Genomic DNA, 18438 nt, shown 5'->3' on the forward strand with positions numbered 1-18438 from the left:
GACTTTTCATTTATACTATACTTTTTCTTTTAATTTAAACATTGTTTATTCAAATAAATTTTGTGCTCTCCAAACATTTAATTTAGATGTTATTGGTCCAAATGTGCTATAATTATCATTCTGCTTGATTTAAAGTATATTGATTAAAGCATAGCTGAACAAATAATAGTAATAAGATTAATATAAAAGCACTTTATTGCAAAACTGTATTGTTCATTTTGAAACATAACCTAAATCATGTGTCAATAAATAATACCCATAATACCATACAAAAATCTATTATAGCGCCATCTGTTGACGAAAAGTCAGTTATAAAAATAAAAGCTATGTATTTTGAGAGATTAAGAACACCATTTGTAATAATTTATTACCTAATAATAAGATTTAAGCGTAAAGCCAATAATTAAGCGGGATTAAAGATGAAAAACGGGCAAAAGAGTATTTGGATTTTACAATAAATCCATAGACGGCTACATGAAAATCACGTTAGATGTCGCTGATGTCTCAAATTCATTCGACGCACAATTTGGCCAAATTTGGCACAATTTGAGAAAACTAACCTAAAAGGGTCACATACGTTTTTACTTCTAATATTTTAATTAAATTTATCGTTTATTGTATAACGTATTAATAAAAACGAAGTTACAGTTGTTAATCATATTAGGGTCGATTACTGAAGTAAGTATCTAAAATAATTTAATAGTTAGTAACATAACCTAAAAAGCATTTTTAGTTATTTTTCTCAGATTGGGGAATTAAAAGACAATTATTGAAGCAGTAATATGGATTTGGATTCCAACGTTGTGCCAACGCTCAATTTCAACAAAAGGTACAGTCTATTCTCTTTTATTTATTTCTTATCTGATGTTAAGTGTACCAATATTAAATGAATGTCTTGATACAAATTGTATTCTACAAGTAATTTATTTATGGACATTTTAGTAAGCTCTGTTTAAAAATTTGTCACTTAAAATCAAAATTTGACAAAAACCATCAATTTCACCTAATTTCCAACTAATTCCCTTATTATTAATTATCGAAATGGACCGTGATAATTACAAATATGATCCAAACTTACTTGCACCACCGGGAGCTGGAAATAGAGAAGCAGGTGGCCAACAAGGAGGAGAAAACCAACCTGCGGGTGCAACTCTTCAACCAAGATTATCGAGAATGTTCCACTTACCAACCGGATTAAGTATAGGAAGATATAGTTTTAGCGCAAAAGGTTATCGAAAATTAGAGGTCGAACCAGACCTTCAAAAACGAGCGAGTATTCTGTTACCTCATCTACAAGAACCCGAAAAACGTTTCTTTGAATTAGTCGCAACAAACGAACTTCAACGCGTTAAAGAATTTCTTTTAGACAATCCAACTTTTAATATAAACTGTGTTAACTTTCAAGGTGTTTCAGCGCTTCATATTGCCGTGCAAAACCATGCGGATCAAATGGTTGAATTTTTACTTCAACAACCGAATATTGATATCGGCGATTGCGTTTTAATCGCAATTCGGGATAATGACATAAAAATTTTGCAATTATTATTGAATAAGTTACAAGAAATTGCGCCTGGATTAGAATTTGTTGGTGTTACGAATAGCTCGGATTTTCCGGATTACGTGACCCCTATGATTTTAGCCGCTCAATGCGGACACTTTGAAATTATTGAATTATTAATTGAACGTGGACATAAACTTATTAAACCTCATCTACCCAATTGTCGTTGTATCGATTGCGTTCAAATTTACGAATTGAGTGATTTATTACATGGCGAGACTTTAAGATTAAATTTGTATCGAGCTGTTACTAACCCAGCATATATTTGTCATTCAACACACGATCCGATATTAACAGCTTTTGAATTATCTAAGGAATTAAAAAGTTGTGCTACAATGGTAGCTGAATTTAAAGCGGCTTATATAGATTTATCGGAAGAAATATCAAATTTCGCAGTTGATTTAATTGCTTGTTGTCGAAGTACCGAAGAGGTAGATATGATTTTAAAAAATCCAACTGGGGTTCATATGGCGGGACAATTTCTTTATCCCAGATTAAAATTGGCTATGGATTATAAACAAAAACGATTTGTAGCTCATCCCAACACACAACAAATAGTTGTAATGACTTGGCAAGGAGATTTTTATGATTGGAAGTTTAAACCTTTCGTCGTCAAATTATTTTATCCTTTTTTTCGACTTTTATTGATACCTTTAGTGACGATTATGTGTATAATTATGCCAAATCATAGTTTGGTTAAACATTATTCGATTCCGCTAAATAAAATGTTAACACATACTGCTTCTTATATGGTGTTTTTGGTGATTATCTTCTTAGAGTCGAATATGAATAAGAAAAGTATGAAGCGGGGAGCCCCAGATTCAGGGTTAGAGCCGATTATAATCGTTTTTGTGGCCAGTTTGATTTGGAGTAGTCTTCGTGTGTGCTTAATAATGGGTCCGATGCGTCATTTTGCCCAACTTTGGAATTGGTTTGATTTGGTTATGTACGTTTTGTATATTGTTACTTTTATTTTTTGGTTGGCAGCATCGATAGATGTTCAACAAAACGATCAAGCCGATTTAGAACGCAAATATTGGCACCATTTGGATCCTACGTTAATAGCTGAAGGAACTTTTGCGATCGCTGTGGTTATGTCGTTTTTTCGAATGCTAAATTTGGTGAGATTACATCAACACATGGGACCTTTACAAATTTGTATGGGAAAAATGAACGCTGATATTGGAAAATATTTATTAATTTTTGCCTTAATTATTATATCCTTTACGTGTGGGACTTGTAGGTTGTATCATTACTACGAAGGGATGGTTCAAACTGATAAAAGTACCGGAATACAAAAATCCCAAGAAGATTCTTTTGTAAATTTCGCCGGAGCATTAAAAACGTATTTTTGGGCAATTTTTTGTATGTCAGATTTATCTTCGGGAGATGTTGTTATCGAAACTTTACCCGGTGAAGTTGAAAACACCTACATCGTTAACGAACATAGTTTTACGGAAGCTGTTGGACATACCGCTTTCGCAATTTTTGAAATTTTAATCGTTATCATTTTATTAAACATGCTTGTTGCGACTATGTCCACCACATTTCAAAAAGTCACCGATAACGTTAACGTTGAATGGACTTTTGGTAAAACGGAATTATACATAAACTTTATGCACCAAACGGTTTTACCACCGCCGTTAAATCTTATTCCTACAGCCTCGGGGGTTACTCATACCCTCGATTGGATTCATGTTTTTATAAAAACCCACCACGAGAAAACCGCGAAATTCACTTTAACTAATTGTTGCTACATTGAGAGACACCCCGATGCAAAAATGATGAAGGATTTTCCTGTTTTGATGACGCAACTCGTTCAGAGATATTTTAGAGAGAAAGATGTCGCTAATGAAGGGAATCAATTGGGGGAAATTGAGGGAATTAGAGCTGAAATTGCTGATATTAAAGGACTTTTAAAGGAGGCTTTTGCTTCTTTTGCTATGGATTTACCTCCAGATCAATAATTTGATTTTTAAAATAGTTTATGTATTTTTTAATTATAATATATAAGTTTACATAAGAATATTAAGTTATTGAGTGAGGTGAGTAGATTAGATATCTTTGGTATTCCTCTTGAAGAAAGAGTTTAATGTTGTCTTTTAAAAATAGTACAAAAATATTGAGGTTAATTTGTGAAATTTGACGGTTAGTAAGGCTACGTTCAAATAATTTACTGTTAAAAACGAAGGATTAATTCAAAATGTGGTAATGAATCATATTTTATTATTTTTCATTTTAAAACTCCGAATATCTTAATATCAATTAAAAATGAATGGGTTTTATATCGATAATCGATTTTAAAACGATTTAGTAGATGATTAGTGAGGTTAATTTTTTCTAAAACGTCAAATTTGACATATATGCTTTTTATACAGTCGATTTTTTGTTTATAATCGAAATGTAAGGTCAAAGAAGTATTTATTATGTAATTTTTTGCAGTGATGGACACAATTTTTCCTCATATCTTGCAACCGCTTCGGATTTTCGGGCTTCGAGTTACTTATGTCTTCTGGGTTAACTGGTGTATGAAAATGGGGAGTGTTACTTAGTTCACCCTCAATTGGTACAGATAATGCTTCGGTAAGTACATTTTTTACATCTTTGAAATGGTTGAATCGTGATCCACGCCTTTTTTAAGAAGTGACTTTCGGTAATGTCGAATGTGTACTTGGAAGTTGAAAAATAAAAATATAACTCGGTAGAGGTTACATATAATTTTTAGATTGACAGTTCAAATAGGGTGTACATAACCTCACTGATTAGTTGGTGATGTTAAAAATTAGTGTAGAATAATCAAAAAGATTAATAAAATTAACCAAGCTTAATATATTAAAGGATACATTTAAAACCTGTTAATAAGTATCATAAGGTCTGTTTCCATAAGTATTGTACCAATATGTCCATTTATCCAAATACATCTTTTCGGGGTTCACACTTTGATTGTAAACAACAAATTCTTCACCTATATCAAGGTATGAATAATCGTTTGCTTGAAAACTTGGAGTCCATGTAATGTTAAATTCATTAGGAGTTGGATTTCTAAAAAACATTGATTAGAAAATGTTGAAATAAAAAATGTAGTAAAATTAATTACCCGGATTTAATAAATTGAGACCATAAATTAACGACTTTATTTGAAACGGCTTTTTGAGCGGCAGTTAATTTACTGTCGTAAAAGAAATATGGTAATTCTCCGGTGTGAGCAACACCTAAAAGAATATTTAGTACATCTTGAATTAAATTATGAACTTTTTGTTACCTTGAGTGGAATTTCCATTATAAGAAAATCTGTATAAATAAACTTGTGGTGTCCATTTCGAGTAAAGCTCAACGTATTTCAGTATGGGTCGAACAAATTCATCGTGGCTAATATACTGTAATAAAATTAAAGACAATCAAATTTAAATAATTTATAAGATCCAAAATAAAATTTTATTTTGGTAGTTCCATTAACTGTAACTGTTATCATTCCATTTTCTACATAAGTTTGTTGTATTTCATTGTCAACTTTATTCTTCTGGGTATCGTTTACGTTCATATCCAACGGAACTAGTCTACCGGGATTGAAATCATATGTTAATAGGATGAATGGAGGTAATCCAACAACTAAATTCAAAAGTTTTAATTTTATATTTTTTAAGGAATAAATTTAATAAACCATCGTTAAATCCTTCTCCTTCCTCAGAGTTATATCCAATAATAATTGGAACTTTTGTGAAATTACCGCTGTTTAGTTGCTCGTAACTTTTATAAGAGAAAAGTTCTGTTGGATTGGATGTTTCAATAACCGGAGCGTAAACTAATCCATTTAAAGGATCATTAAGTAAAATCTAAAAACAAAAAAATTAAATCCAACAATGATACATATAGAACCTTAATTACAGAATTCTTAGAAAGCGAAGCGAATGAATACAGAAGAGTAGGAGCAACTTGTTTCATCCTTATCATAGCTTCAGTTTTATTAGTTCCAAAATATAATATTTCAGATGCTAATAACCAAAAATTTCGTTCGGCAGTTCTTGATAAAGCCCAAGGACACAAACTATTTCCACTATGCATAATAGCTTGATGAAACAATCCCTTAGTAACTGGCGATTGTATTAAATAAGCTACAGAAGCACCTCCGGTACTTTCACCCATAATTGTAACATTTTTTGGATTTCCCCCAAAATAACCAATGTTTTCTTGAACCCATTCCAAAGCCATCGCTTGATCTTTTAATCCCATATTACCCGGAACCACATCATCACCAGATGATAAAAATCCAAAAACGCCTAAACGATAATTTAAGGTGACCACAACCAGGTTTTGATCGATGAAGTTGTCGGGAGCGCGAGATTCATAGTTTCCATCGCCGTAATAAAATCCACCACCATGAATCCAAACTAAAACTGCAAGCTTTGATGTTAAGTTGGGGCTATAAACGTTTAAATAGAGACAATCTTCGTTGCCCTTTGTTGAAGATTCAATCGGTGCTGTCGAGCTTTGGATGCAAATGTTTCTTTGATAAGTTGCTGAGTAGTTGCCTTCTAATACATATTTTTGAGGTGGCTAAAAACAGAAAATATTAAATTTAATGTAGTATATTTTAAAAGGTAATACTAAAAATTGGCAATAGATGGTGGCATTTTCATTATTTAAATTAATTGAAATATAGTTTATTTACCTCAAATCTTAAATCTCCAACAGGTGGTTTAGCATAAGGAATTCCTTGAAACCCGAAATAACGAGTATCTTTTCCAGTATTAGTCTTATTAATAACCCCTTCAATTTGTCGATTATCCCCCAAGTTAACTGAAATGGTCCCCTAAAAACTCATAAACATCTTATCTGAATTATAATAATTACAAAAAAGATTTACTTGAATTCGTTTACTTTTCACTCTTTTATTAAAATGACTCCCAAGTATTGCTTGATGATGTTTTTTATGATTCTTATTAGAATGTTTTTCTTTATGATTATATTCATGTTTCTTCTTATGCTTTAAATGTTGATGTTCATCGCAAATTACAAAACATATTAAAACCGCAATTAATAACGCAATTAAGACGTTCTTCATTTTGTAGTTACACGTATTACTTTGAATAATGTTAACGTAGTTAAATATGTTTATATACCTAAAAAAAAAGAATTTAAAAACTCTAAGAATTTCGTTAAAATATTTCATTTTTACAATTTGTTATCGATGTTTGCGTTGCAATTATTTAAATATTTCACATTTTGGGGGAAGTACAAAGTAAAAATAAACATGTTTTTGTCATACTTTTTGTTATTATATTTGTAAAGTTATGTTTGGTTGTGTTTATAAATTATAAACCTTTATTATAATTGTCGTCGTGCTTGTCTTGCTATCATTTAATTTTCTTTTAAAAGCGCTAACTTCTTTTTCAATGATTTTTCATGTAACCAATTTTAATAGATATTACATTAATAATTGATTTATATGGTGTATTTTAAACAAAAATGTTTATTTGTTGGGAAATAAAAGAAAATTGAAATTAAAATACCTCACTTATTATTTGGTGATGTAAAAACTGATGTAAAGTAATCAAAAAGATTAATAAAATTTTAAAAAATGAACGGATACTATCAATTAGCGTTGTCCAGGTCAATTAGAATTTAATTTATATTAAAAAAGCGGGGAAAGAAAATTTAAATCTGAAAATTGACAATAGATGGCGGCACTAATTTTAATACATATTTTATGTTACGTTTATTCAAAATTAACCAAACTTAATATATTAAAGGATACATTTAAAACCTGTTAATAAGTATCATAAGGTCTGTTTCCATAAGTATTGTACCAATATGTCCATTTATCCAAATACATCTTTTCGGGGTTCACACTTTGATTGTAAACAACAAATTCTTCACCTATGTCAAGGTATGAATAATCGTTTGCATGAAAACTTGGAGTCCAAGTAATGTTAAATTCATTAGGAGTTGGATTTCTAAAAAACATTGATTAGAAAATGTTGAAATAAGAAATATAGTAAAATTAATTACCCGTATTTAATAAATTGAGACCATAAATTAACGACTTTATTTGAAACTGCTTTTTGAGCCGCAGTTAATTTACTGTCGTAAAAGAAATATGGTAATTCTGCGGCGTGACCAACACCTAAAAGAATAATTAGTACATCTTGAATGAAATTAGGAACTTTGTTGTTACCTTGAGTGGAATTTCCATTATAAGAAAATCTGTATAAGTAAACTTGTGATGTCCATTTCGAGTAAAGCTCAACGTATTTCACTGTGGGCCGGACAAATTGATCATGGCTGATGTACTGTAATAAAATTAAAAACAATCAAATTTAAATCATTTATAAGATCCAAAATAAAATTTTACTTTGGTAGTTCCATTAACTGTAAATGTTATCGTTCCATTTCCTACATAGGTTTGTTTAATTTCATTGCCAACTTTATTCTTCTGGGTATTGTTTACGTTCATATCCAATGGAACTAGTCTACCGGGATTTAAATCATATGTTAATAGGTAGAATCGAAGTAATCCAACAACTAAAATCAAAAGTTTTAATATTAAATTTATTAAGAAATAATTTTAATAAACCATCGTTAAATCCTTCTCCTTCCTCAGAGTTATATCCAATAATAATCGGAACTTTTGTGAAATTACCACTGTCTAGTTGCTCGTAGCTTTTATAAGAGAAAAATTCTGTTGGGTTAGATGTTTCAATAACCGGAGCGTAAACTAATCCATTTAAAGGATCATTAAGTAAAATCTAAAATAAAAAAATTAAATCCAACAATGTTACATATAGAAACTTAATTACAGCATCCATAGAAAGCGAACCGAGTAAATACAGAACAGTAGGAGTAACTAGTTTCATCCTTCTCACAGCTTCAGTTTTATTAGTTCCAAAATATAATAATTTAGCTGCTAATAACCTAAAATTTTGTTGGGCTGTTCTTGATAAAGCCCAAGGACACAAACTGTTTCCACTATGCATAATTCCTTGATGAAACAATCCCTTAGTGACTGGCGATTGTACTAAATAAGCTACCGAACCACCTCCGGCACTTTCACCCATAATGGTAACATTTTTTGGATTTCCCCCAAAATAACCAATGTATTCTTGAACCCATTCTAAAGCCATCGCTTGATCTTTTAATCCCATATTACCCGGAACCACATTATCACCAGTTGATAAAAATCCAAAAACGCCTAAACGATAATTTAAGGTGACCACAACCAGGTTTTGATCGATGAAGTTGTCGGGGGCGCGAGATTCATAGTTTCCATCGCCGAAATAAAATCCACCACCATGAATCCAAACTAAAACTGCAAGCTTTGATGTTAAGTTGGGGCTATAAACGTTTAAATAGAGACAATCTTCGCTGCCCTTTATTGAAAATCCAACTGGAGCTGCTGTGTTTTGGGTGCAAATGTTTCTTTGATTAGTTGCCGAGTAGTTGCCTTCTAACACGTATTTTTGAGGTGGCTAAAAACAGAAAATATTAAATTATTACTAATAAATAATTGAAATATAATTTATTTACCTCAAATCTTAAATCTCCAACAGGTGGTTTAGCATAAGGAATTCCTTGAAACCCGAAATAACGAGTATCTTTTCCAGTATTAGTCTTATTAATAACCCCTTCAATTTGTCGATTACCCCCCAAGTTAACTGAAATGGTCCCCTAAAAACTCATAAACATCTTATCTGAATTATAATAATTACAAAAAAGATTTACTTGAACTCGTTTACTTTTCACTCTTTTATTAAAATGACTCCCAAGTATTGCTTGATGATGTTTTTTATGATTCTTATTAGAATGTTTTTCTTTATGATTATATTCATGTTTCTTCTTATGCTTTAAATGTTGATGTTCATCGCAAACTACAAAACATATTAAAGCCGCAATTAATAACGCAGTTAAGACGATCTTCATTTTGTAGTTACAAGTATTACTTTGAATAATATTAATGTGGTTAAATATGTTTATATACGTATTAAGAAATGAAAGAATTTAAGAACTCAAAGAATTTCTTTAACATATTTCACTTTTACAATTTATTATCGATGTTTGCGTTGCAATTATTTAAATATTTCACATTTTGGGTGAAGTACAAAGTAAAAATAAACTTGTTTTTATTATACATTTTATGAAGATTTGTTGCTTGCTGTCAATATATAAGGTCAAGAAGATTGTTTAAATTCCTTACGTTTTAAAGTTATGTTTGGTTGTGTTTAGAAACCTTCTTTATTATAATAGTCATCGTAAGTCCCTTGCTAGCATTCCTTCACTCTTGTTCAATGACTTTTTATATCAAGAAATTTAATAGTTAAATTTAATAATTGATTTTTATGGTGTATTTTGAACAAAAATGTGTATTTGTTGGGAAATAAAAGAAAATTAAGATTAAAATATTTATTTATTAATATAAAATGAACTGGAATTAAATTCCTTTTACTTTTCCACAAGTTTTATAAAGATTCTCCCACAAATCGAAGTCGTTTTTAAATGGTGCACCGTTCAAGTTATTTTTAGCAAGTTCAATGTCGATGTCTAAATATTCATGTTGATTTTTTGCGGTGCTTTTATTCCAATTTATGTTAAATTCGCTTTGTGTTGGAGTTGGATTTCTGAAAAACAAACATTAAATTAAAAATTTAAATTTAGGAGATAAATATTAACAAACCCAGTTTTCATAAAATTACTCCATAAAGAAACGATGTTTTTAGAAACTTTTTGTTCCTCAACTGTTAGAGGTTCTCTTATTGTAACTAAAGGATACGTTGGGAATAAATATCTTAATTCATCCGTATGGCCAGCACCTACACAAAAAGTTATTTTAGATTTATTTTCGAGTTGGATTAAAACGTTACCTGTAGCAGTTTTGTTTCTGACATAAGAAAATCGATATAAATAAACATTTTGGTTACATTTCGAATACAACTTTGAGTACTCAACGGCTGTTTTCATAAATAAAATATCGCTCACATACTAAAAATGAAACTTATTAATATTTATAGAAGCAAAATTTTTATTTTTACCCGAATAATCGGTTGCTTTTCGTTAACGAAGCTTCCATCTCTCCCCGCATAATGATCTTTAATTTTTTTCCCAGTTTCTTTCGGGTCACATCTTCCTTTAACATCCATATCTTTAGCTACTAAAGTCTCAGGATTCACATCGAAATTTATATATGTATATCTTTGATTGTCTAAAACTAAAAATTAAGACGAGAATAAAATTAAAATTATATTTTAATCAATTTTACCGTCTTCGTAAGTTAAAGATTCTTCAGAATTAAACCCGATTATAATCGGAACGGATTCAAAATTGCATTTTTGTACTTGCTCGTATGGTGGTTGGGTTATAACCCCTAATTTTGAAGTTTCCTTTTCTAAGACGGCCCCAAATAAACTTTCATCGAATAAATCGGCGCGAAGTTTCTCGGTAAGAACGATCGAGTAAAGATGTAGTGAAGAAAAATCGACCGTTTTTAATTTGTTGATGATTTCTTGATTATTTCCATTAACCCCGAAAAATTCCCCGAGAAGTTTTAAAGCATTTCTCATTTTTTCTGGCCTAACTAACCCGTTTATTGGAGTCCAACTTTGTAGGATACCCCTTTTAAATAATCCTTGAGCTGATTTTGATTGGATTAAATAACCGACGGATCCAGCCCCAGAACTTTCTCCCATTATTGTAACTTCAGATGGGTTTCCCCCGAAAAATTCAATGTTTTCTTTGATCCATTTTAATGCAAAAATCGTATCTTTTAGCCCCATATTTCCAGGGATGATTTCATCCCCTGTGCTTAAAAAGCCAAAAACTCCTAACCTGTAGTTAATGTTGACAACAACCATATCTTTATCTAAGAAATATTCGGGGCTATAATAATTTTTATTTCCACTTCCGAAGACGTAACTTCCCCCGTGAATCCACACCATAACCGGTTTTAAATTTTTATTGGATTTCGATCTGGTGTAAACGTTCAAATATAGACAATCTTCACGCCCACTAATTGGAATGTAAAACCCGGGGAAAGCTTGCACGCATTCATTTCTTTCGTAAGTTGCATTCCAAAGTTCATCATTCCAAGAAAATTCTTGAGGGGGTTCAAATCTTAATTGATTTAAAGGTGGTTTTGCATAAGGAATTCCTTGGAACGAAAAATATTTAACCCCGGTTTCAGTTTGATCATTTTTTCCGATCACGCGTCCTTTAGTTGTTTGAACGATTAAACTTTCTTCTTGCTATGTAAAAACATAAATAATAATTTATTTTTGTGTTATATATAAATACAAACCCGTTTGGAATGCTGATGATATCCATAACAATCGGAAATTGTTGAAATGGCTAATAAGAAAATTACAACTTGAGCTTGTTTTGTTAGAGACACCAACATATTTGCGAGCTTGAAATTGCACTGCAGCGATATCACAAATGGACAGCGGTTTTTAACTTTCTATAAACTAGATAAAGGCGTCATTGGGAATACCGAAGGTGAATAGGACGATGTATTGACGTGTGATAAAAAATTCCACATAGTATTTTTTCTTTGAAATATATATTATATTTATTGTGCTTTGTCTTAAAAACATATAGAATTTCATTCTCGTTAAAACCGTTAAGTAATTTCTTCTTTATTTATTAATTCATCTAACTCTTAAGAAATCTCGGTTTTGTTAGAAATATAAATTTTGTTCATTATTCATCAATTGAATTTTCCTTTAATTTCCAACAAAGAGATTATTTTTTGATAACATACAGTGGCGGACAAAAGTCTACATACAGCATTGAATTATGAGGTTCTAAAACAGCACGCAGGCGTTCTGCTTCTGCTGTTATTTCATCCCAAGATTCGACTAACGCTAAGATTTCAGTGTTTTCGCATCTGTGATGTTGTGCTGCCGGATCTTACGTTCCAAAGGCTTCCAAACATATTCGATTGGATTTAAATCCGGCATCTGAAGAGGTGTATTCAACTGCCTGGGTGCATAATATAGCAACCAATGTTTGATAAGGTTTGCGGTATGCTTAGGTTCATTGTCTTGCTGGAATATCCAGCGATCCTCGAAGGCTAAGCTTTCTACCGATGGGTTAAAATTTTGTTCTAAAATACTTTTATATTTATACCGATCCATAATTCCATCAATGAATGCCAGTTTTCTTACAGCAGATGCTCCTATCGCTCTCCGAACCATGACACTACCTCAGCCATGCTTTACAGTTGGTACCAAATTTTTAACTCCATCGCCGTGTTTCGTTTCCTCTAAATTTTTGCCCGACCATCACTTCCAAAAAGATTGTACGTCGACTCGTCAATAAACAAAACCCTGGATCAAATTGTAGTCCCAGACGGCGATTCTTTTCTGAAATCAGCGGTTCTCTTTGGGGTGTCCAGCTAAGACACTCTTTGTACGATTCTTGGATGTACAGACTAATTAGACACAGTCTAATTAATAGTCTTTTAATAGGGTGCTAATATCTCTTTGCTATCGAATGAATCAGTCTCATTGTAATTTTTGATGATGGTCTAGACAAAAGCTATTTTAAATGTGGTAAAACCATAAAAAAAATTCAAGTATTTTTTCGTTTTTAATTCATAAATTTTAGGGTGTAATTTACGTTGGTAGATTATAACTCTATAAACAATGGGTTCATTCGGTTTTACGATACCACTTTAAATTTGTTTCTGTCTCATATTATCGTTTTTACGTTAATTGTTAAACTCTGTAAATATAAATGTGATTTTAATGTCTACTTCAGTAATCATTTTTAGTTTTTTATGTCTTCTCTCAGTAATTAATGGTTATGTGGTATCCACATCGGTAGGTGATATAAACGGGAAGTATGAGGAAACGATTTCGAAAGGAACTCCTCATCACGCGTTTTTGGGAATCCCTTACTCTCAACCTCCCATCGGATCAAAACGATTTAAAGTAAATTAATTTTTTAAATTAAATTCATTAATTAACTGTTATTTTAGCCACCACGAAAGGTGAAAAATTTTACTACGATATGGGACGCTACTTATTATAAAAGTAGTTGTGTACAATTTCATTGGGAAAAAACTCTTTCGTGGACGGGTGAAGAAGATTGTTTATTTTTAGATATTTTAACAACAGCGGTAAATTCACCAACTCAATCACTTGATTAATTCTAATTTTAACGTTAAGTTTTATCATAACGAATCAAATTTGGCTGTTATGGTTTGGATTCATGGCGGGTTCTTTTTCCGTGGGGATTCCCACAGTTCCAGTTATAACCTCGATTATTTCCTTGATGAACACATCGTGAGCATTAAATTGAATTATCGATTAGGATTTTTGGGTACTCCAAAAAAATGTTGTATACATTTTTAATCGATTAAAAATAAATAAAAACTTAAAGGTTTTTACCACGGCAAGAAAAACATTTTTGGAAATATGGGTATTAAAGACCAATTGATGGCTTTAAAATGGATCAAAGAAAATATTAAATATTTCGGTGGTGATCCGAAAAAAATAACGATTATGGGCGAAAGCGCAGGAGCTGCTTGTGTTTCTTACTTGATTCAAACTCCTTTGAGTAAAGGGCTTTTTCAACGAGCCATTATGCAAAGTGGTAATACATTAACAGGGTGGGCAATTGCAAGAAAAGCTGCATCCATCACGAAAATTATGTTAAAATTAAATAAGATGTTGATTAAGTTTCTCGATAACGTGTCTGATAGAATTTCAGGATTTTTTTCGGTGATTTTACCTGGTTTTAAAATGGCTTTTGACGTAAGTTCACGTTTCGTTACAGTTTTAATGAATACATTCGATGTTTTTTGCCGGGCATTAATAATTCTAATAACTTAATATTAAGCTCTTTCTTTCTTGGAAGTTGAGTTAAAGGAATCTTTTTAGACCGCTTTAGATCCGCTGCAAGGTTTATTATATGCTCCAGTTAAAGAAAAAGAGAACCCAACAGCGATTCATTTGAATGATACCGATAAGATTTTAGATAAATGCGAAAATGGGAGTTTTGTTCCGATAATGATTGGTTTTAATAAAAACGAAGGGAGGACGATAACTGATCATAATATTGGTAATTTCTTTTAACTTTGTTAAAATTTATAAATTAATCGTCTTATTATTTTTTTAGTTACTAAATTTCTTTCGATAGTTTTAAATAATATATATTCTTTATTTTCGTCGAGTTTGTTGCCTAAAGATCTGAAAAAATTAGCGAACTGTTCCCATTTGGGAACAGAAATTAAAGAGTACTATAAATTATCGTCTTATAATGACACAGCTAAAGTATTGAATTAACAAAAAGTTATTGCAGTTTATAATAAATGTGTAGTTCTCATTTTAGTTTATTGGTGACGTATTTTTTGTGGAACCAACAGTTCAATACGTTAAAATGTTTTCTAAATGCAACAAGGTTTATTTTTATAGATTTTCCTATAAAGGTATAAACAAAATGAAATAAAATTTCAATAATGGATTTGCTTATATTTTTAGACGCCGGACATGGAGACGATTTGCATTTTCTATTCGCAAATTTCTTTTACAAATTAGAAACGTATAAAGAACGATTGGTTTCTAAGAAAATGATTAAGATTTGGAGTCATTTTATAAAATACGGGTTCGCATTCTTAAACGCTACAATTATATTTTGACATTGTTTATTTTAGTTATCCAAGAAAAAAAAATAATAGTTTAACTTGGCCCGAAAGCACGCACGACAACAATTACGTTTACATGGATATTAGCCGAAAATTAACTTTAACCAATTTATCATCGAGCCCTCATTCTGAAACATTAACTTTTTGGAAAAAAATTTATAAGAAATGTGGATTAGGTCATTTAAAAGTAATACAAAATAATTATTAGATAAATAAATTGTTGTTAAATCACTTAAGGATGGAATTTTGCCCTGTCCACCAACTTTGAAAATTAACTTCGGTGATTCCTCTTTTATATACTAATTTTAATTAGCGTAATTTGCATTGTGTACTTCTATCGTTTCAATCAAGAGAAACCATTCTTTGTTTTGTAGAATAGGAAAGTAGGTAAAAAGTTACCTTTTAGTTACAAACTTTCAATTGATATTACTCCAAATTAAATCTTTAATTATGAATTTAGTTGAATGGTTTCCTTCAGTATGGGTATAATAATACATAATATACTGAGAGGAACAATATAAATAAATTGTATTTTCGACAAAATCACCGAAGTTTGAGTTTTGAAAACAAATTTAAGGTTTTTGGTATAGATAAGTTGATTTAGTTACTTTCAAAAGTTCACCGATTCTGAAGTAGATGGCAGGATTGAATTTTACCCTATGATAAATATTATATTGTATGTCGTATAGGTCGTATACGGAGTATATGATACCACCGATCTGGCAACGTCACTTTGATTCCTTCGATCGCTTACTCTCCCAACATCCAACATAAAATAATCTTTATTTATGTGGGATTACTATATTTGTGCACCCAACAAAACATTATATTAAAAATATACCGATTTGTGCCTTATCCATTTAAATAGACGATTCGCATACTTGTCATGAGTTTTGACAGCTGCAATTCCGCCCTTAATTGTTAAACTCTGTATATATAAATGTGATTTTAATGTCAACTTCAGTAATCATTTTTAGTTTTTTATGTCTTCTATCAGTAATTAATGGTCATCTGGTATCCACATCGGTAGGTGATATAAACGGGAAGTATGAGGAAACGATTTCGAAAGGAACTCCTCATCACGCGTTTTTGGGAATCCCTTATTCTCAACCTCCCATCGGATCAAGACGATTTAAAGTAAATTAATTTTTTGAATTAAATTTATTAATTAACTGTTATTTTAGCCACCACAAAAGGTGCAAAATTTTACCACGATATGGGACGCTACTTATTATAAAAGCAGTTGTGTACAATTTAGTTGGGAAAAAACTCTTTCGTGGATGGGTAAAGAAGATTGTTTATTTTTAGATATTTTAACAACAGCGGTAAATTCGCCAACTCACTCACTTTATTAATTCTAATTTTAACATTAAGTTTTATCATAACGAATCAAATTTGGCTGTTATGGTTTGGATTCATGGCGGGTTCTTTTTTTCCGGGGATTCCCACAGTTCCAGTTATAACCTCGATTATTTCGTTGATGAACACATCGTGAGCATTAAATTGAATTATCGATTAGGATTTTTAGGTACTCAAAAAAAAATTATACATTTTTAATCGATTAAAAATAAAAAAAACTTAAAGGTTTTTACCACAGCAAAAAAATTTTTGGAAATATGGGTATTAAAGACCAATTGATAGCTTTAAAATGGATCAAAAAAAATATTAAATATTTCGGTGGTGATCCGAAAAAAATAACGATTATGGGCGAAAGCGCTGGAGCTGTTTGCGTTTCTTACTTGATTCAAACTCCTTTAAGTAAAGGGCTTTTTCAACGAGCCATTATGCAAAGTGGTAATACATTAACAGGGTGGGCAATTGCAAGAAAACCCTCATCCATCACGAAAATGATGTTAAAATTAAATAAGATGTTGATTAAGTTTGTCGATAAGGTGTCTGATGGAGTTTCAGGATTTTTTTCGGTTTTTTTACCTGGTTTAAAAATGGCTTTTGACGTAAGTTAATGTTTCAATATTCGCGCGCTATAAAATATCTTAATTTTTAATAAATACAAACATTCGATGTTTTTTACCGGGAATTAATAATTCTAATAACTTAATATTAAGCTCTTTTTTTCTTGGAAGTTGAGTTAAAGGAATCTTTTTAGACCGCTTTAGATCCGCTGCAAGGTTTATTATATGCACCAGTTAAAGAAAAAGAGAACCCAACAGCGATTCATTTGAATGATACTTATAAGATTTTAGATAAATGCGAAAATGGGAGTTTTGTTCCCATAATGATTGGTTTTAATAAAAACGAAGGGAGGACGATAACAGAACATAATATTGGTAATTTTTTTAACTAAGTTAAAATTTATAAATTAATCGTCTTATTTTTTTAGTTACTAAATTTCTTTCGATAGTTTTAAATAATATATATTCTATATTTTCGTCGAGTTTGTTGCCTAAAGATGTGCAAAAATTAGCAAACTGCTCCGATTTGGGAACAGAAATTAAAAAGTACTATAAATTATCGTCTTATAATGACACAGCTAAAGTATTGAATTAACAAAAAGTTATTGCAGTTTATAATAAATATGTAGTTCTCATTTTAGTTTATAGGTGACGTATTTTTTGTCGAACCAACAGTTCAATACGTTAAAATGTTTTCTAAATGCAACAAGGTTTATTTTTATAGATTCTCCTATAATGGTATAAACGAAATGAAATAAAATTTCAATAATTGATTTGTTTATATTTGTAGACGCCGGACACGGAGACGATTTGTATTTTCTATTCGCAAATTTCTTTTACAAATTAATAACGTATAAAGAACGATTGGTTTCTAAGAAAATGGTTAAGATTTGGAGTCATTTTATAAAATACGGGTTCGCATTCTTAAACGCTTCAATTATATTTTGACGTTTTTTATTTTAGTTATCCAAGAAAAAAAAATAAAAGTTTAACTTGGCCCGAAAGCGCTCACGACAACAATTACGTTTACATGGATATTAGCCGGAAATTAAGTTTAACCAATTTATCATCGAGCCCCCATTCTGAAACATTAACTTTTTGGAAAAAAATTTATAAGAAATGTGGATTAGGTCATTTAAAAGTAATACAAAATAATTATTAGATAAATAAATTGTTGTTAAAAAAAATAAGGTTATGTAACGTTTTGTGTAAATTCATGAAACTCAAATTTAAAGAAAAAAACAAATCATTACAATTTTTTTAAAATTCGCTAAAAATGAATTAATTCCATGATTTAAGCTTTTCTGTTTAAACTACATCTTCATTTTCTT

The 18438-nt window shown here is 30.8% G+C and overlaps 6 protein-coding genes across 8 annotated transcripts; 3 read left to right on the plus strand and 3 right to left on the minus strand.

Moving 5' to 3' along the window:
• Window positions 1-388: 388 nt before the first annotated feature.
• LOC111427777 (liver carboxylesterase-like) lies at window positions 389-18337 on the plus strand. 2 transcript variants are annotated; one of them, XM_071196960.1, is made up of 12 exons: window positions 389-678; window positions 734-829; window positions 4001-4141; window positions 16192-16331; window positions 16379-16519; window positions 16569-16722; window positions 16779-17149; window positions 17302-17482; window positions 17536-17690; window positions 17749-17845; window positions 17898-18021; window positions 18071-18337. In XM_071196960.1, the coding sequence occupies exons 5-12, from the start codon at window positions 16475-16477 to the stop codon at window positions 18267-18269; spliced, it is 1326 nt and encodes a 441-aa protein (XP_071053061.1). In that variant the 5' UTR covers window positions 389-678; window positions 734-829; window positions 4001-4141; window positions 16192-16331; window positions 16379-16474; the 3' UTR covers window positions 18270-18337. The 2 variants fall into 2 exon arrangements, with proteins under 2 accessions (XP_071053061.1, XP_071053062.1); XM_071196961.1 differs by lacking the exons at window positions 389-678; window positions 734-829; window positions 4001-4141; window positions 16192-16331; window positions 16379-16519 and having other exon boundaries at window positions 16641-16722; window positions 16792-17149.
• Window positions 957-3586, plus strand: LOC111427896 (short transient receptor potential channel 4-like). Its single transcript, XM_023063254.2, has one exon. The coding sequence runs from the start codon at window positions 1042-1044 to the stop codon at window positions 3523-3525; it is 2484 nt and encodes an 827-aa protein (XP_022919022.2). The 5' UTR covers window positions 957-1041; the 3' UTR covers window positions 3526-3586.
• Window positions 4257-7142, minus strand: LOC111427775 (para-nitrobenzyl esterase-like). 2 transcript variants are annotated; one of them, XM_071196958.1, is made up of 9 exons: window positions 6735-7142; window positions 6423-6678; window positions 6228-6368; window positions 5444-6112; window positions 5220-5391; window positions 5022-5167; window positions 4821-4935; window positions 4656-4770; window positions 4257-4600 (listed from the first exon to the last, which is right to left on the minus strand). In XM_071196958.1, the coding sequence occupies exons 1-9, from the start codon at window positions 6809-6811 to the stop codon at window positions 4414-4416; spliced, it is 1878 nt and encodes a 625-aa protein (XP_071053059.1). In that variant the 5' UTR covers window positions 6812-7142; the 3' UTR covers window positions 4257-4413. The 2 variants fall into 2 exon arrangements, with proteins under 2 accessions (XP_071053059.1, XP_022918844.2); XM_023063076.2 differs by having other exon boundaries at window positions 5016-5167.
• On the minus strand, window positions 7247-9499 carry LOC111427897 (venom carboxylesterase-6-like). The gene is made up of 8 exons (XM_071196959.1): window positions 9278-9499; window positions 9083-9223; window positions 8356-9024; window positions 8133-8304; window positions 7911-8080; window positions 7734-7848; window positions 7568-7682; window positions 7247-7512 (listed from the first exon to the last, which is right to left on the minus strand). The coding sequence occupies exons 1-8, from the start codon at window positions 9473-9475 to the stop codon at window positions 7326-7328; spliced, it is 1767 nt and encodes a 588-aa protein (XP_071053060.1). The 5' UTR covers window positions 9476-9499; the 3' UTR covers window positions 7247-7325.
• Window positions 9941-11980, minus strand: LOC111427898 (juvenile hormone esterase-like). Its single transcript, XM_023063256.2, has 6 exons — window positions 11844-11980; window positions 10809-11790; window positions 10582-10757; window positions 10414-10531; window positions 10227-10362; window positions 9941-10170 (listed from the first exon to the last, which is right to left on the minus strand). The coding sequence occupies exons 1-6, from the start codon at window positions 11940-11942 to the stop codon at window positions 9984-9986; spliced, it is 1698 nt and encodes a 565-aa protein (XP_022919024.2). The 5' UTR covers window positions 11943-11980; the 3' UTR covers window positions 9941-9983.
• LOC111427776 (liver carboxylesterase-like) lies at window positions 12057-16185 on the plus strand. Its single transcript, XM_023063077.2, has 9 exons — window positions 12057-13479; window positions 13527-13667; window positions 13717-13870; window positions 13931-14304; window positions 14431-14611; window positions 14669-14823; window positions 14882-14978; window positions 15031-15154; window positions 15204-16185. The coding sequence occupies exons 1-9, from the start codon at window positions 13294-13296 to the stop codon at window positions 15400-15402; spliced, it is 1611 nt and encodes a 536-aa protein (XP_022918845.2). The 5' UTR covers window positions 12057-13293; the 3' UTR covers window positions 15403-16185.
• Window positions 18338-18438: the final 101 nt, after the last annotated feature.

Source organism: Onthophagus taurus, chromosome 6, assembly GCF_036711975.1.
Source record: "Onthophagus taurus isolate NC chromosome 6, IU_Otau_3.0, whole genome shotgun sequence".
NCBI classification, from domain to species: Eukaryota; Metazoa; Arthropoda; class Insecta; order Coleoptera; family Scarabaeidae; genus Onthophagus; species Onthophagus taurus.

Coding starts and splice junctions, on each gene's coding strand:
- LOC111427896 (XM_023063254.2), top strand. CDS start 1,042: ATGGACCGTGATAATTACAAATATGATCCAAACTTACTTGCACCACCG.
- LOC111427775 (XM_023063076.2), bottom strand. CDS start 6,811: ATGTTTATTTTTACTTTGTACTTCCCCCAAAATGTGAAATATTTAAAT. Junction 5,392..5,443: donor CTTCGCTTTCTAAGAATTCT/GTAATTAAGGTT, acceptor TTTTGTTTTTAG/ATTTTACTTAATGATCCTTT. Junction 4,936..5,015: donor ATGGAATGATAACAGTTACA/GTTAATGGAACT, acceptor ATTTTATTACAG/TATATTAGCCACGATGAATT.
- LOC111427897 (XM_071196959.1), bottom strand. CDS start 9,475: ATGAAGATCGTCTTAACTGCGTTATTAATTGCGGCTTTAATATGTTTT. Junction 9,025..9,082: donor TTGGAGATTTAAGATTTGAG/GTAAATAAATTA, acceptor TTCTGTTTTTAG/CCACCTCAAAAATACGTGTT. Junction 8,305..8,355: donor GTTCGCTTTCTATGGATGCT/GTAATTAAGTTT, acceptor TTTTTATTTTAG/ATTTTACTTAATGATCCTTT.
- LOC111427898 (XM_023063256.2), bottom strand. CDS start 11,942: ATGTTGGTGTCTCTAACAAAACAAGCTCAAGTTGTAATTTTCTTATTA. Junction 11,791..11,843: donor ATCATCAGCATTCCAAACGG/GTTTGTATTTAT, acceptor GTTTTTACATAG/CAAGAAGAAAGTTTAATCGT. Junction 10,171..10,226: donor AGTAATTTTATGAAAACTGG/GTTTGTTAATAT, acceptor TTTGTTTTTCAG/AAATCCAACTCCAACACAAA.
- LOC111427776 (XM_023063077.2), top strand. CDS start 13,294: ATGTCTACTTCAGTAATCATTTTTAGTTTTTTATGTCTTCTCTCAGTA. Junction 13,668..13,716: donor TAGATATTTTAACAACAGCG/GTAAATTCACCA, acceptor TTTAACGTTAAG/TTTTATCATAACGAATCAAA. Junction 14,305..14,430: donor GTTTTAAAATGGCTTTTGAC/GTAAGTTCACGT, acceptor GAATCTTTTTAG/ACCGCTTTAGATCCGCTGCA.
- LOC111427777 (XM_071196960.1), top strand. CDS start 16,475: ATGGGTAAAGAAGATTGTTTATTTTTAGATATTTTAACAACAGCG. Junction 17,150..17,301: donor GTTTAAAAATGGCTTTTGAC/GTAAGTTAATGT, acceptor GAATCTTTTTAG/ACCGCTTTAGATCCGCTGCA. Junction 17,691..17,748: donor CTTATAATGACACAGCTAAA/GTATTGAATTAA, acceptor TTCTCATTTTAG/TTTATAGGTGACGTATTTTT.